The sequence below is a fragment of the Diospyros lotus genome, chromosome 4 (genome assembly GCF_014633365.1).
Source record: "Diospyros lotus cultivar Yz01 chromosome 4, ASM1463336v1, whole genome shotgun sequence".
Lineage (NCBI taxonomy): Eukaryota > Viridiplantae > Streptophyta > Magnoliopsida > Ericales > Ebenaceae > Diospyros > Diospyros lotus.
Genome location: NC_068341.1, coordinates 43,881,753 through 43,895,929, shown reverse-complemented (window position 1 = coordinate 43,895,929; position 14,177 = coordinate 43,881,753). Strand labels below are relative to the sequence as shown.

General features: G+C 35.5%; 1 protein-coding gene across 4 annotated transcripts in view; it reads left to right on the top strand.

The window, feature by feature from the left end:
• The first annotated feature begins 2,612 nt into the window (after positions 1-2,612).
• LOC127799203 (probable LRR receptor-like serine/threonine-protein kinase At5g10290) overlaps positions 2,613-14,177 on the top strand; it is a 65,231-nt gene continuing 53,666 nt past the window's right edge. For 2 of the 4 annotated variants that reach the window (XM_052333008.1, XM_052333009.1), the window contains exons 1-2: positions 2,613-2,830; positions 12,023-12,178. In XM_052333008.1, the coding sequence (XP_052188968.1) occupies positions 12,106-12,178 (73 nt within the window). In that variant the 5' untranslated portion in view covers positions 2,613-2,830; positions 12,023-12,105. The other 2 variants (XM_052333014.1, XM_052333004.1) reach the window with 2 other exon arrangements.

Sequence of the window (14,177 nt, the reverse complement as noted above, 5' to 3'; positions counted from 1 at the left end):
CCAAACTTGATATTTTAAATCCAAGACAATTGAGACTCATGAGTTATCAAATTTGACTTCTTTAGCAAAGACAAATCATGCCGTGGCCTAGCAAGAGAGTAGCCTAACTTAAATTCAAATGTTGACCCCTAAGGGTAAATCACGGTGCAAGTCAATCCCATCTCGTAAATTCACTTACTTCATCTCCATCCAAAACCAAAATTTAATGTCTTTACTTTTAGATTGCCGTGAGGTTTACAACTCTTCAAATGATAATTTAAAATAATAATATTATTATTTTAAATTATTTTTTAAATAATAATATTCGATAACTTAGAATACAACGAGATTATAACTTCAATTCCACCTTTGTGTGGTAAGGGTGTGCAAATGGTCAGTTTGAACCGATTAAAATTTACTAATCGATTAAACCGAATCAAAGAGTAAAACCAAATCAAACTAATTGATAATCGAAAAAACTGAACATAAATCTTATAAATATAACTGAATCTATTAAACTAAAGAAACTCAAAAAAATCAAAGTAACTAATAGAAAACATTTAAAATCAAAGAAAACGACGTTTTATAACATCAAAATAACATAATTTTTAAGTTTGGTCAATTTGGTTCTTTCAACCAAAAAATCGAACCAAAAACTTAATTTTTGAAAAAAAAATTAGTTGACCCAAATTGATGTAAGAAAAAAATCAAGCCCAACTAATAAGTTCAATCGATTCAAGTAGACTAAACTTTTATTTTTCCTTGCCATCTGGTACTATACAAACGCATGTATCTATTCTAAGGATTGGGCCCCTTGGGTTTCGCTTCGCGATGGACATGTTCATATACCTAAACTAAATCAAGGTAGACAATGGTGTTTTAGAGATATGGAATGTTCTGTGAATCTAAACTAAGTCAAGGTGGACAATAGTGTTTTGGAGATGTGGAATGATCTGTGACAAAGATTATCTGTGATTAAGGATCTTTTGTGTTTCACATATTAAAAAAAATAAAAAAATAATATAATAATATTTTTAATAATTATAATTATTTTAACCAGTGTTTTCCTCCACAGCCTTATATAATAATAATAATAATAATAATAATAATAGCCTTTTTGAGTCCACTAGCTATTGTCTATTGCTCGGAATACTAATTTGGACCTAACCCCCATTCTACATGCTTGCAGTCACTATGCTTGAGATTTTACTTGGTTCGGATTTAAATAATTTTAAACTATATTATAGAAAAGGACTAGACCAAATTAATTTAATTAAGAGTCATTTGATTACAAGCATAAAACTTACATGAAAAGAAATTAAGTTATAGATAATTTAATTATTTATAAATTATTCACATAAAAATTATCAATTGAAGATATTTGATTTGATTGATTTAATTTTCAATATAGAAATCATCATATTTTTTAATTTTTTATGTTTGATTACAATTTTATTTTTTATGGAATTTCCTCCCCAAATCCATCCGTCTCCTCCTCCCTGCCTTCCCCATCTCTCTCTCAAATCCATTTCTCCTTCATCCCCCCATTGCCGCTGTCATTTTTGATGTCGTTGCCTATCTTCGTTGTCATTCTCGGTGGCCACTATAACCGTCGATGATTGATCTTCACTACTCTTTGGTGATGGGTGATGGTGAAAGAGGAAGCAACTGTATGGTGGGTGAGTTTTCAATTTCTACGAAAAATCAAATCTACCCCCCCCCCCCCCCCCAATGGAAAAATCAATTATAGCAAAAGTGGGAAAAAGTGTCACGTAACTATAAGTGAAGAAATATTTTTCATGAAAAATTTGATCAATCAAATACCTCAAAAATTGAAATTTGGGTGAAAAATAATATTTTTTCATATAAAATATGCCCAATCAAATAGGCCTAAAAGGTCTTTGCCTTCAAATCTTATTTTAATATAAGTTATAAATTAAACTACATTTCAAAATAGATAAAAAAAATTAAATAGAGTAATTTTTATCGAGAATGATTAAAACTAAAATTATACAATTTCTAATTAATATGAAAGAGATATTTTAGTCTTTTATGGTTATAACTTGCTGTCCATACAACCATAACCTAATTTGCACAAGATTCAACCAAAACTACTGGTAGTGCTAAGGGGACGCCATCCTTCTATAATAATTAGTAGTATTGAATAAATGAATCATCAATTTGGAAAAATAATAAGAAAGATAATTTTATTATATTTTTTATTATCAACAAGGGCTGTCGTAAGAATCTTTATTGGGGCAATAGATTTAAAAAGATAAACTGTCTATCTTTTTTTTATTATTTAATTACATGATTCAAAATATAATATATTTATCATTAGTTAATATATTATTTAGATAATAAAATAAAATATAATAAATTCACATTATTTACAAATAAAATATATTTATTGTTATTTAATCATTACTTAGTGTTACATTAAATTTAATTAAAATTATTTAATAAAATACATAAATTCATTTCACACATTAAAATATTCAAATTCAATTTAGATCTCTTAGCCGCAGTTGTAAACTATCAGACAAAATAACAAATAGTAATTGGGAAATGGCATTTTCGTAATTCAAAAAGCTACAAGGACCTTTTGTGGTTGACCATTCGCTGATCAGGGTCGGGCCAACGGTCCCGTCCAGCTAGACAGAGAAGCCATGGCTGGGCAGAGAGGAACAGCTCGTAATAATTGCACAGCTTCTTCAGCTCTTTCAAAGAAACTTCTTTTTGGAATAAGTACACTCTCACTTCTCGGCGAACGGTAGACCTGCACAGCTTCTTCAGCTTTTTCAAAGAAACTTCTTTTTGGAAAAAGTACACTTTCACTTCTCGGCGAACGGTAGACCTCTCAAACTCGAAAGGAAAATGCTATTAGTACGTTAAACCTTGGATTAGACAATGTAAAATGGTAAACATATCTAAGGCAGAGAGGCGAGTGAGCTACTAAGGCGCATGATTAAAATGTGGTGTGGCGCGAAGAATCTTTTTATTATTTATGCACATATAACTCAAGGTGTAGTCCTAGCTCTTGATTCTCTTCCTGTACTTTTCTCCTCCTTCCTCTCCTCGAATTCTGCCAATTTACGTGAACATTTCTGTACATCTGTGGATTTTTGAATTTGATTTGGCGTGGATAGCTGCTTTTTTAAGTTTGTTCATTGAATTCAGAGGTCGCGGTAGATTTAGGTTGCTCTCGTTCTATGATTTGGTTTGTGTCCTGTTCCATTCCATTGCTACTGGAATCAGTGATGTTTCTTGACTTTGTGTGAAATTTGAATTTGTTGGGGTGCTGGGATCTCTTTCTTTTGCTCTTCTTATTTATGGTATTGTTTTTGATATGTGATTAATGGGTATGGGTTTATTGGATAGATACGAGTTCAATTTCCTCGGATTTGTTGGGCCAACACAGTTGTCAATGGGTTAAATTGACAACTTTGATTCTTTTTCAGGATTCATTTATTTTAGAGTTAAATTGTTGCAAATAATACCAAAATGAAAGTATGAGTACTTTTTGGGATGCTGAGAGTTTTGAAGTGGGGCAGTGGTTTGATGTTAGTTGTTTTTGGGTGTCAATATGGTGGTTAAATCACCAAAGAACACTTCTACTTGTTTGGGTAGAAACAAAAAATAATTAACTTTGAGAGGTTTGATGTTGTTACAGATTTTTGTTGTGCGATTGTTGGAGATATTGTTAAAGAGGTGCTCTCTGTGGGATGTTAATTGGTGTTGTGGCCATTTCTATTGAACAAATAAAGTAGTGTTTGGATGTCATAAATTTGGTAAAAATATGGAGGTTTCACCAATTTTAGTAAAGTATTACAGATTGAGAAAGTTGAGAGATTAAAATTGGAGAAACTGAAGGGGCATATAGAGAAGGCTAAGCATTGAGAAAAGACTTATCTAGGAAATTAATTTAGAAAGGGAAATTGAGGCTTGGTATGTTGTTGTTGTTGCGTGTGTGTTTTACGCAGGGGGAGGGGGCTTGAAGGGGGTTCAAGTTGATTGTACTTAATTGATTTTGGTGTACATGTTATAGGTTGTTAAGTGGTTGTGCCTAAATGAGAAAGATCATCCTAAGATAGTAGTTGTGTAATGGCACAGTGCTATTTTATAACTAATAAGATTACTAAAGCACTTTTTCCAAAGGAGTTAGATGTTTAGTTGTTGGGTATGAATGATCATATAGCTGGCCCTCTAGGAAAATGGTTTGCACTGAAGTGTCATGAGAACCGAAGTTGAAAGGGAAACAGCCAGAACAACCAAGAGAAATGGAGATGGGGCTATTGAAGGGATTCCCAAGTTCTGATGATAGAAGTTGTACGTAGGATTACCTAATACTTAGGATCTGGTTATCAAGAGGAGTGAGAAGGAGGGGGGGTGACAAATGGGACCATTGGCTGTAACTTTCAAGCCTTAGTTTCTTGGAAGATTTTGTGAGGGGTGCACATGCGACTAACATGAGGCTAACACGTGGAATCTTCAATCAGCCAATTGATGAGGCTGACATGTGGTGTATGTTCAGAGACTATGTAGTGTTAGAAAAGGTGTGAAATCTGTGAGTCTGGGTACTTCACCCCGAATGTACAATAATGACATAATTTTCAATTGAAATACTAATTGAGCTTTTAGATCTGGGGGGCTAAACTAAATATCTCTTGTATTATGTCTGGGCCCTTAATTCAAGGTACTGTTTAGAATCATGCTTTCATTGTGTAAACTCATTGGTAATTGACCACTGACTGAAATTGAGAGGACTTACATTACTTTTGAGGTGTAATTGCATGTGGATTGTGGGACTTTACTGTCAGTCCACTCCACTGCAGCAAACTCTTGTCTTGTCCCTCCCTGCAAAACATATCCTGACCCCACCCTGCGTTTTCACATCCAAAATTAAAAAAAAAAAGAATATCTTGACATTAAAGAACCGGTTATCCCAATAAGCAACAAATCAAACTGATTGTGTAAAACAACTAAAATCACACACCACCTACACCACAAACAAGGAGGATAAAGAATGCACACATATATAGGTAAAACTGGATGCATCATACAACTGTTTTTGCCTCTTTACTTGCAGTGCTGGTATTTGGCGACTTAGTAGTTGACGGTTGGCATTGATGGGTGTTGGAGAAGATAGGAAAAGAATGAGTTCAAGTTATGGACGAGAGGCAAAGAGATAAGGTTGTTATGAGAGAAAAGATAGGAGAATTACAAACTAAAAGGATAAGTGGAAGAAGAGATGAAGCAGTTCCAAAACGGAAGAGAAGAGATAAGTTAAAGTTCAAAATTCTGTTTTCGTCTGTAATATTTGAATGTAGTGTTGTTTAAATTTGTTGTATCCTATCCCTGTATTTTAGGAGATATTTTAAGATATCTTGTGCATATATTTCCAACCTACGGTTCAATGCAAAGTGAGGAAAACACTAATTTTTCATTCAGCCTCCAAAACACTCAAGATAATCCTCCTACTCATCTGAATTATTTTTCTATTCATGGTATCAGAGCCACTAGTTCTTGTGGCAGACATTTCTTCTTTATCTATGAATTGTAAAGTTCTTTTGGTGGACGTAATGGTTGAAACCCAAGCAGCCAGTAAGATGTCCACCACTTTCCCTCATCTGATTACAACTACACAAGTTCCAATGGCCCTCAACAATCATTCCCTCCAGATTACTCAATATAAATTAAATGGAACTAACTTTAGAGAATGGTTCCAATCAGTTTTGCTGGTAATTAAGGGTAAAGGGAAGGTTGGTTACCTTATAGGAGTAGTCCCCAAGCCTGATGCGGAATCAACAACCTATGACATTTGGGAAGCTGAAATTTCTATTCTCATAGCTTGGTTGATCAATTCTATGGAGTTGAGGATTGGAAGGACATGCGTATTCTACAAGATAACCAAGGAGATTTGGGAAGCGGTGCAAGAAATATACTCTGACACGGAAAACACTGCTCAGTGTTTTGAGATTAGATCTGCCATTCGGACAACAAGGCAAGGTATAACAAGATGTTGGAGAAAGAGTGAGTGTTTTACTTTCTTCATGGTCTCAATTCCGAGTTAGATGAAGTTAGAGGCAAATTGTTTGGAACTAAGCCTTTTCCATCTATAAGAGAAGCATTTACAGATGTAAGACGAGAAGAGAGTAGGAGGAGAGTGATGCTAAATCCATGAGGGTGGTCTTCTAATGATGCCATCCCACAAACATCAACCCTTATTACCTGAAGGATGAAAATTACTAACACATCTTGAGGAGAATCCCAAAGAGACAAGTAATGGTGTAACCACTGTAATAAGTCATACCATACAAGGGAAACTTGCTGGGAGATCCATGGCAAACCAACAAATTGAAGGCCAAAGAACCAGAGGAAGGTAACCTAATTTGCCTATGTGGCAGAATCTAAAGCTAGAAAACCAACTAATCTGACTTTATCAGCAGATCAGGTTGAATTATTACAGTAGCTACTAAGCTAGACAAAAATAAAATTTGACGCTACAGAAAATCTGAAACTAGCAGCATCTCTAGCCAAACAAGGTATACCTAGACAATCCTTACTTTCTCGTAGACTCACTATGGATTCTTGGATTATAGATACAAGTGCTTCAAACCACATGACAGGTTTACTCAAGGTCTTGTCAGCTTATGAACCATGTGAGTAGTGTATGACCATCTCCATGGCTGATGTACAACATCTTTAACTCATGGAAAAGGGACAATATGTTTGGCAGGGTTAACCCTAAAATCTATGTTATATGTGCCTGATTTGAAATGTAATTTGTTATTTGTAAGCAAACTAACTAGAGACATGAGTTGTTTGGTAACTTTCTTCCCATCTCATTATGAATTTTAGGGCCTATCTTTGGGAAAAACGATTGGCAGTGTTAAGGAGAAAGATGGTCTTTATTATATCTTAGGGCCTTGTCATTTCCTTGGATCTAGGTCACATATCCAATCCTCCTTATCTGCTATTTCAAATTCTAAAGTCATGTTATGGCACAAACGTTTAGGGCATCCTAGCTTTAAGTATCTTAAAGTTTTGTATCCTTCTCTTTTTATCAATAAAAAGTGTCCTTCTTTTCATTGGGAGCAATGTATTCTTGCCAAACAGACTGGAATTCCACATCTAATTCATATCTATAAACCTTCTAAACCATTTTACTTGGTCCATAGTGACATTTGGAGACGAGTAAGAACTCCTAATCTAACTAATACTCGTTGGTTTATCACCTTCATAGATGACCATACAAGAGTTTGTTGGGTTTTCTTAATAAAAGACCAATCTGAAGCCTATAATGTCTTCAAAAGGTTTCATCAAATGGTAAGAAATGTGTTTCAATCCTCCATCCATGTTCTGCGTTCAGATAATGACTGGGAATATTTCTCAAATGAATTCAACCATTATCTAGCTGAACATAACATTATTCACCAAAGTTCACGTCCTTACAATTCTCAACAAAATGGGGTGGCAAAAAGGAAAAATCTTCACCTTCTTGAGACTGCTAGAGCTATCATGTTTACTGGTTCAATGCCTAATTCCTACTGGGGGGAAGCCATCCTCGTGGCCTCATATCTCATTAATCGACTTCCATCTAAGGTTCTTGGTTTCAGAACTCCCTTAAGTGTCTTCCTTGAATTCTACCCTCATCATACTATAATCCTTAATTCCCTTTTCCCAAAGGTCTTTGGATGCATTGTTTTTGTGCATAATCATCAAACTTCTCAATCCAAACTTGGACCAAAAGCTCTTAAATGTGTGTTTGTTGGCTACTCTCTTACCCATCAAGGATACAAGTGCTATTGTCCCTTTACCTGACGATTCATTATGTCTTGTGATGTTTCTTTTCTCAAGCATCAACCTTTTTACCCTCATATTCCTCTGTAGGGGGGCAAGTCTAGTATAGAGCAATATTCGGATCCTACCATTTCTCTTCCCTCACTTATTTCTCTTCCTTCACTTCCTTTCCTCCTACTGTTTATGTTTCTTCTCCAATTGTTCCTCCATTACCCACTGAAAAACTCATAGAAACAATCCCTATATCTACCCAAAGCCTGGTGCCTAATCAAAGGGAAGATAAGAACAACCAGATCCAGGAAGTTCAGGCTCCTGAAAAACCACCATTGGTTTATTCCAGAAGGCCTCGTGATCCTCAACAAGGCCTATTGTCCAATCCGAAGATAAGTCCAGATACTGATGTTATGGAAAGGGTGGAATCTGCAGGATTTGATGATTTAGACATCCCAACAGCACCACGGAAGGGGTGAGATCATGTACTAAACATCCTATTTCTAATCATTTGATGTATTCAAACTTATCTCCCCAGTTCAGGGCCTTCACTGCTAGTATTGATAAAATTGAGATCCCTAGATATATATATCATGCACTACAAGATTCAAGATGGAAGACATCAGTTATGGATGAGATGCAGACCTTAGAAACAAATGATACTCAGGATATTGTGAGGCTATCTAATGGCAAAAAGATTGTTGGTAGCGAGTGGGTATTCACGGTTAAGTATAAATCAGATGGCAACATTGACAGGTACAAGGCTAGATTAGTTGCCTAAGGTTTCACACAAACTCAAGGACTTGACTACAAGGAGACTTTTGCTCCGGTTGCCAAGCTAAACTCTATACGAGTTTTACTTTCACTGGTTGTCAATCTTGATTGGGAATTGCACCACCTGGATATAAATAATGCTTTCTTGAATGGTGAGTTGGAAGAAGCTACCTGAAGATATCGCCTGGTTTTGAGATAAGTGATAAAAAAGGGAAGGTATGTAGACTAAAGAAATTCCTATATGGCCTTAAGCAATCCCCTAGAGCATGGTTCAAATGGTTTAGTGTTACTCTAAATCAGCTTGGGTACAAGCAAAGACAAGCAGACCATATCTTATTTACAAAGCAGGCATAAGATGGAAAAAGGACAATTCTCATTGTGTATGTGGATGATATTATCATTACAGGGGATAACAACCAAGAAGTTGAGAATCTCAAGAAGCAGCTAAGGGATGTATTTGAAGTAAAAAGACTTAGGTAAACTAAGATATTTTCTTGGAATGGTGGTGGTTAGAATCAAAGAAGGTATTTTCATTTCTCAAAGGAAATACACTCTAGATTTGTTGAAGGAAACATACAAACTTGGCTGTAAATCTACCAGCACCCCCTTAGAACCAAACTGGAAATATAAAGAAGAAAGCAAAAATGAATACCAGGTGGATAGAGGAAGATAACATCGCTTAGTTAGAAGCTAATCTACCTATCTCTCACTCGTCCTGACATTGCATATGTTGTGAGTGTAGTAAAGTCAATTTATGCATTCTCCCACAAAAAACATTTTAATGCAACATGTCACATCTTTAGGTACCTCAAGGGAACACCCAAGAAAGGATTGTTATTTAAAAAGAGCAAAGACATAGGTATTATGGGATATGTAGATGCAAATTGGGCTGGCTCCATTTATGATAGCATACATCAAGCATGAAACTATGGGGTAACTTGGTTACATGGAGTCATGAAGAAGCAAGAAGTGACCTGTGTTTGCTCGTTGCAGTGCGAAAGCAGAGTATAGAGCCATTGCTCAAGGTATATATGAGGTTATTTGGTTGGAGAAACTAATGAGGGATTTAAACTCCATATCCTCTCCAATTAGGCTATATAGTGATAGTAAGTCAGCAATAAGTATTGTAAATAATCCGGTGCAACATGAACGGATGAAACATATGAAAATTGACCAATATTTTTCAAATAAGAAATCGAAAATGGGGATATAAGCCTTTTTTATGTTCCTACTGAGTTTCAAAAGCCAAATATTCTTACTAAGACAATGCCAAAACAAGGGTTTGAATCAATCCGAGGCTAGTTGGGAATGATGGATATCTATTCACTAGCTTGAGGAGGAGTGTTGGAGAAGATATGAAAAGAATGAGTTCAAGTTATGGACATGAGGCAAAGAGATAAGGTTGTTATGGGAGAAAAGATAGGAGAATTACAATTAAAAGGATAAGTGGAAGAAGAGATGAAGCGGTTCCAAAACGGAAGAGAAGAGATAAGTTAAAGTTCAAAATTCTGTTTTCATCTGTAATATTTGAATGTAGTGTTGTTTAAATTTGTTGTATCCTATTCCTGTATTTTAGGAGATATTTTAGGATATCTTGTGTATATATTTCCAACCTATGGTTCAATGCAAAGTGAGGAAAACACTTATTTTTCATTCAGCCTCCCAAAAACTCAAGATAATCCTCCTACTCATCTGGATTATTTTTCTGTTCATTGGGGGATCTACCATAAGAGCACTCTCAGTTCACAACACAAGGATCCTTGTTTTGCAAGGGTTAGGGGAGGGTTGTTTTTGTACACAACCTTACCCTTGGAAAAAGGTTGTTTCCACAACTTGAATTTGTGATCTTCCGGTCATAAAGGATCAACTTTGCTATTGCTGTCAAGACTTGCCCTTGACGGAGGATTCAACATGTCTGATGTTCTTCTTGATGGTGCTTGAGGTAGACATGGGAGCTAAATAGTTGTTAGACATAAAAAAAGATAGATAGATAGATAGATAGAGAGAGAGAGAGAGAGAGAGAGAGGTTAAAAATGTAATGTAAATGCCTAGAATCTCTTATGAACATGACATATATGGAAGTATGCTATTCACTAAAATACCCTTGTAATTCCACTCAACTTATGCATTTGCATTAGTTAAGAGTAGAGATGTAAATGGGTCCCCTATTACCCCTTTTAAAATTAAAACAAGCATGAAAATGAGATATAGGTATAAGGCTTATTTTAATATTTATTAAAACAAGTATGTAGATGGGGTTAATTGGGTTAGAGAGTCAACTGGAAAAAGTTGGTGGATGTGCTTTCCACAGGGTGCATTTTCTTGGGGGAAACGAAATAACAAAAACTACATCTGGCCTGGTGTAAGATAGCAACAATATACTTGAAATTTTGTCTGATCACAAAATGTCCTGGACACCAACTGTCATGGTCCACAGAAGCAGCGTGCAGTTTTGCAACCCTTCTATGAGAAATCATAAGGGAGTCTACCTGATAGCCTATTAGTGCCTTAATTTATTTCTTAACCACATCAACTGCCATTTCCATTAATTGAGCACCTAGGCTTCTGTATTATGCCCATATTTACCTTAAGATATAATCACACTTACCATATGAAGTGTGTTACAACTTCCTTAGCTTGCAGGACTCAGACTGTAGACTTCTTTGCTCTTCCTGTCAACATTTTAGTACCATGACCAACAGTTCAACTTCTCGCTTAAGTTATAGAGTGATGTACCATTTCTGAGCATCAACCGCCTACTAGAACCTATTGACAGTTCTGTCTCAAAGTCAACTCCCCCACCTGGCTGCGCATTGCAATCTGAAATTAACTAGAGATTCTATGAGCCCTTTTTATTTTGTACAACTATCTTTAGTGCAATACCAACACATGTTTTACAAAATTTAGACTAGTCTTCACCTAAATTAACTGAAAATTAACTAAAGGGGCTTCTTGAATTGCCATTCCATTTGAGCTCTTTCATGTTTCAATTTAGGACAATATGTTCTTGTTTGTCAAGTATTTGTAACTTTGTACTGGTCTTCATCTTTAATTAGTGATTTCTTGTTGGGGAGCTTCTTTTGGCCAATGGAGCTGTTATCTCTTCAACTTATTTGATAATGGTTTTTGTATTCCCCCACTCCTACTCCCACCCCCAATGCTTTTATGCTTCTCCTTTTATATTCTCCATCTTGTAGCCTTTTACTCTGCATCTCCATACCGTTCCATGTACACATGTAAGTGGAAATACGATTATCTCCAGGGTGACATTTAGTAGCTGAGTGTGTGGTGCAATCATGTGTTTCATTGTCTCTTCTTGAGTGACCCGAGAGCCAAGCCCCTTTTTCTATGTCCATATTTTTGTGGATGCTGTTTATCTTTTCAATGGGTCAAAAATATACTCTAATCTCAGATGGTTGAATATAATGTCATTTTTATGCATGTATTTAATTTAATATTCTGGAATGTTATGTAGAGATGGAGCCGACTCATGCATGGGAAGTAAACTGCTTGTTTTGTTGCATCAATACCTGGGAATAAGTTTCCAGCTTGGACAAAATGTCTTTCCCAATAGAGTTGATTTTTGCAGTATTAGCATGCCTGCATTCTTTTGTGTTGCCTGATGGACAAGGTATGATGTTCAGCTAATATTTCAATGCATTTGAACAGTGTTTAATGCTAACTATTATTACTCCATTTCTAGTGGTACACAGTTGTTCGCGTATTCTTTCCCGCAAATGAACGGAATTGTAACAAATAATATAATGATGAATAAAGTATCGTTCCCATGAGGATTAGCTTTTGATGCCTACTTTAATCACTATTAACTTTAATAAACTACACACAATTAAAAGAATATTCACTGGAAGTTTTATATTAACTAAAACTAACTTACTAAATGGAAAACACAAAATAATTCTTTAGGTTTTAGAATGTAGAAATCTAATGTATTAGGGTTCATGAATCCATCGTAGTTCTTTAATTGGTTTAATCTTTCTCGGGTTTTATAATTCTTGCTTTGAGCTGAAAATCGATGATCCTAAGTTAATCAAAAGTCTCTCTCGATGGTCAATCGAATCTATGCTTATATATGAGATTAATTATCTCTAATTAATCTGCAAATATACAAACATGCATTTATCCACAATGATCATCTAAATAAGATTTCACACGGCATAACGATATCTCTACCTATTATTGAACCTTATGTCGTTTATTACCAAGTGCTAATCTATATTGAATATCTCGAAAACAATATAAATCACAAACACGTTCTAATGGTGGCCAAGCATCAAAACGGAATTAGTGTATAACAAATGATCAACCTGAAAGACAAGAATATAATAAAACCCAAATACTTTTAATTAAACCATCATTAAACTAGGTTTCATTAATCACCCTAGCCACAAAGTACTTTGCCTAATATAGTTTCAACCAATGAAAGAATAATAAAAACGGAGTTCATGATGTTGGAGAGAAGAAAGAATAGAAAAATACAACCAAAACTGACTATCTTCAAGAAAATCTCCTTCTTCTTCCTCGACTTGCCGTCTTCTCCCTCTCCAAAAGTCCCTCAATCTATCAAGAATCCTTCTTTATATAGTGCTTTTTAGGTCTTCAAAGTCGTGCCCCTTGAGAGAGTCCATCCCCCCCACTTGATTTGGAAGAAAACAGGCCCATATTCCTGTTTTCGTAATGCTCTGTGCCCTACCACGGCCTTACCACGGAATGCTTTCCGCGGTAAGGTCATGAGCCACAAAATGTAAATTCTGTCATGGGCCTACCACATAATGCTTTCTGTAGTAACGTCATGAGCCACATAATACTTCTTTAGCCACGGGTTTATCACGGAATGCTTTCCGTCCGTGGTAAGGCCGTGAGCCACAGAAATTAAGTTTTACCATGACCCTACCACACAATGCTTCGCGTGACAACACCGTGAACCGTTTCTCCTTGATTTCCAACATTTCACCAATGACGTCATTCTTTCGGTGCTTTGCGACCTCATCAACCTCGACCTTGAGTGGACCTTTGATCTTGCCTTTAATGCCATTTTAGTTCAAAAAATGTGACAACATCATCCTTTTTTGCTCCAATTATCTTCAATGCATGCTCCACATCTACATAACCACATATAGAACCAAATCAAGTAGAAATCATGCTCATTGAATGTATAAATGCTAAGTTTATAGACCAAAATAAGTGTATAAAAGACACTTATCAACAGTTATATCAATATCTTCATGAAGGCTAAATAAGTGTGTTAATATCTCTTGGTCTTTGGGTTTCTTGGCTGCAAGATTTTGTGATCACTAGTTGAAACACAATAATATCTGTCCTCGTATCTCTCTCTATCTCTTAGCAATCAAATGGAATAGTGTCTTTTATGATTTAGTTTGTTCACTAGTTGAAACACAGTAATATGTTTCTTTTATGATCAATTTTTTCACTAGTTCGGGTAGATTTTCTTTTAGGAAAAGTGTGTCTGATTTCAAATAGAGAATTCAAGTCCAAATTCATTAATACTATTCTTATGAAGTTAAGAAGCACAAACTCTGGCACAAAGATGATATGTCTGTGTTGGGCACATGTCAAATATTGATGATACTCATTTGACATGTCCTGTCATG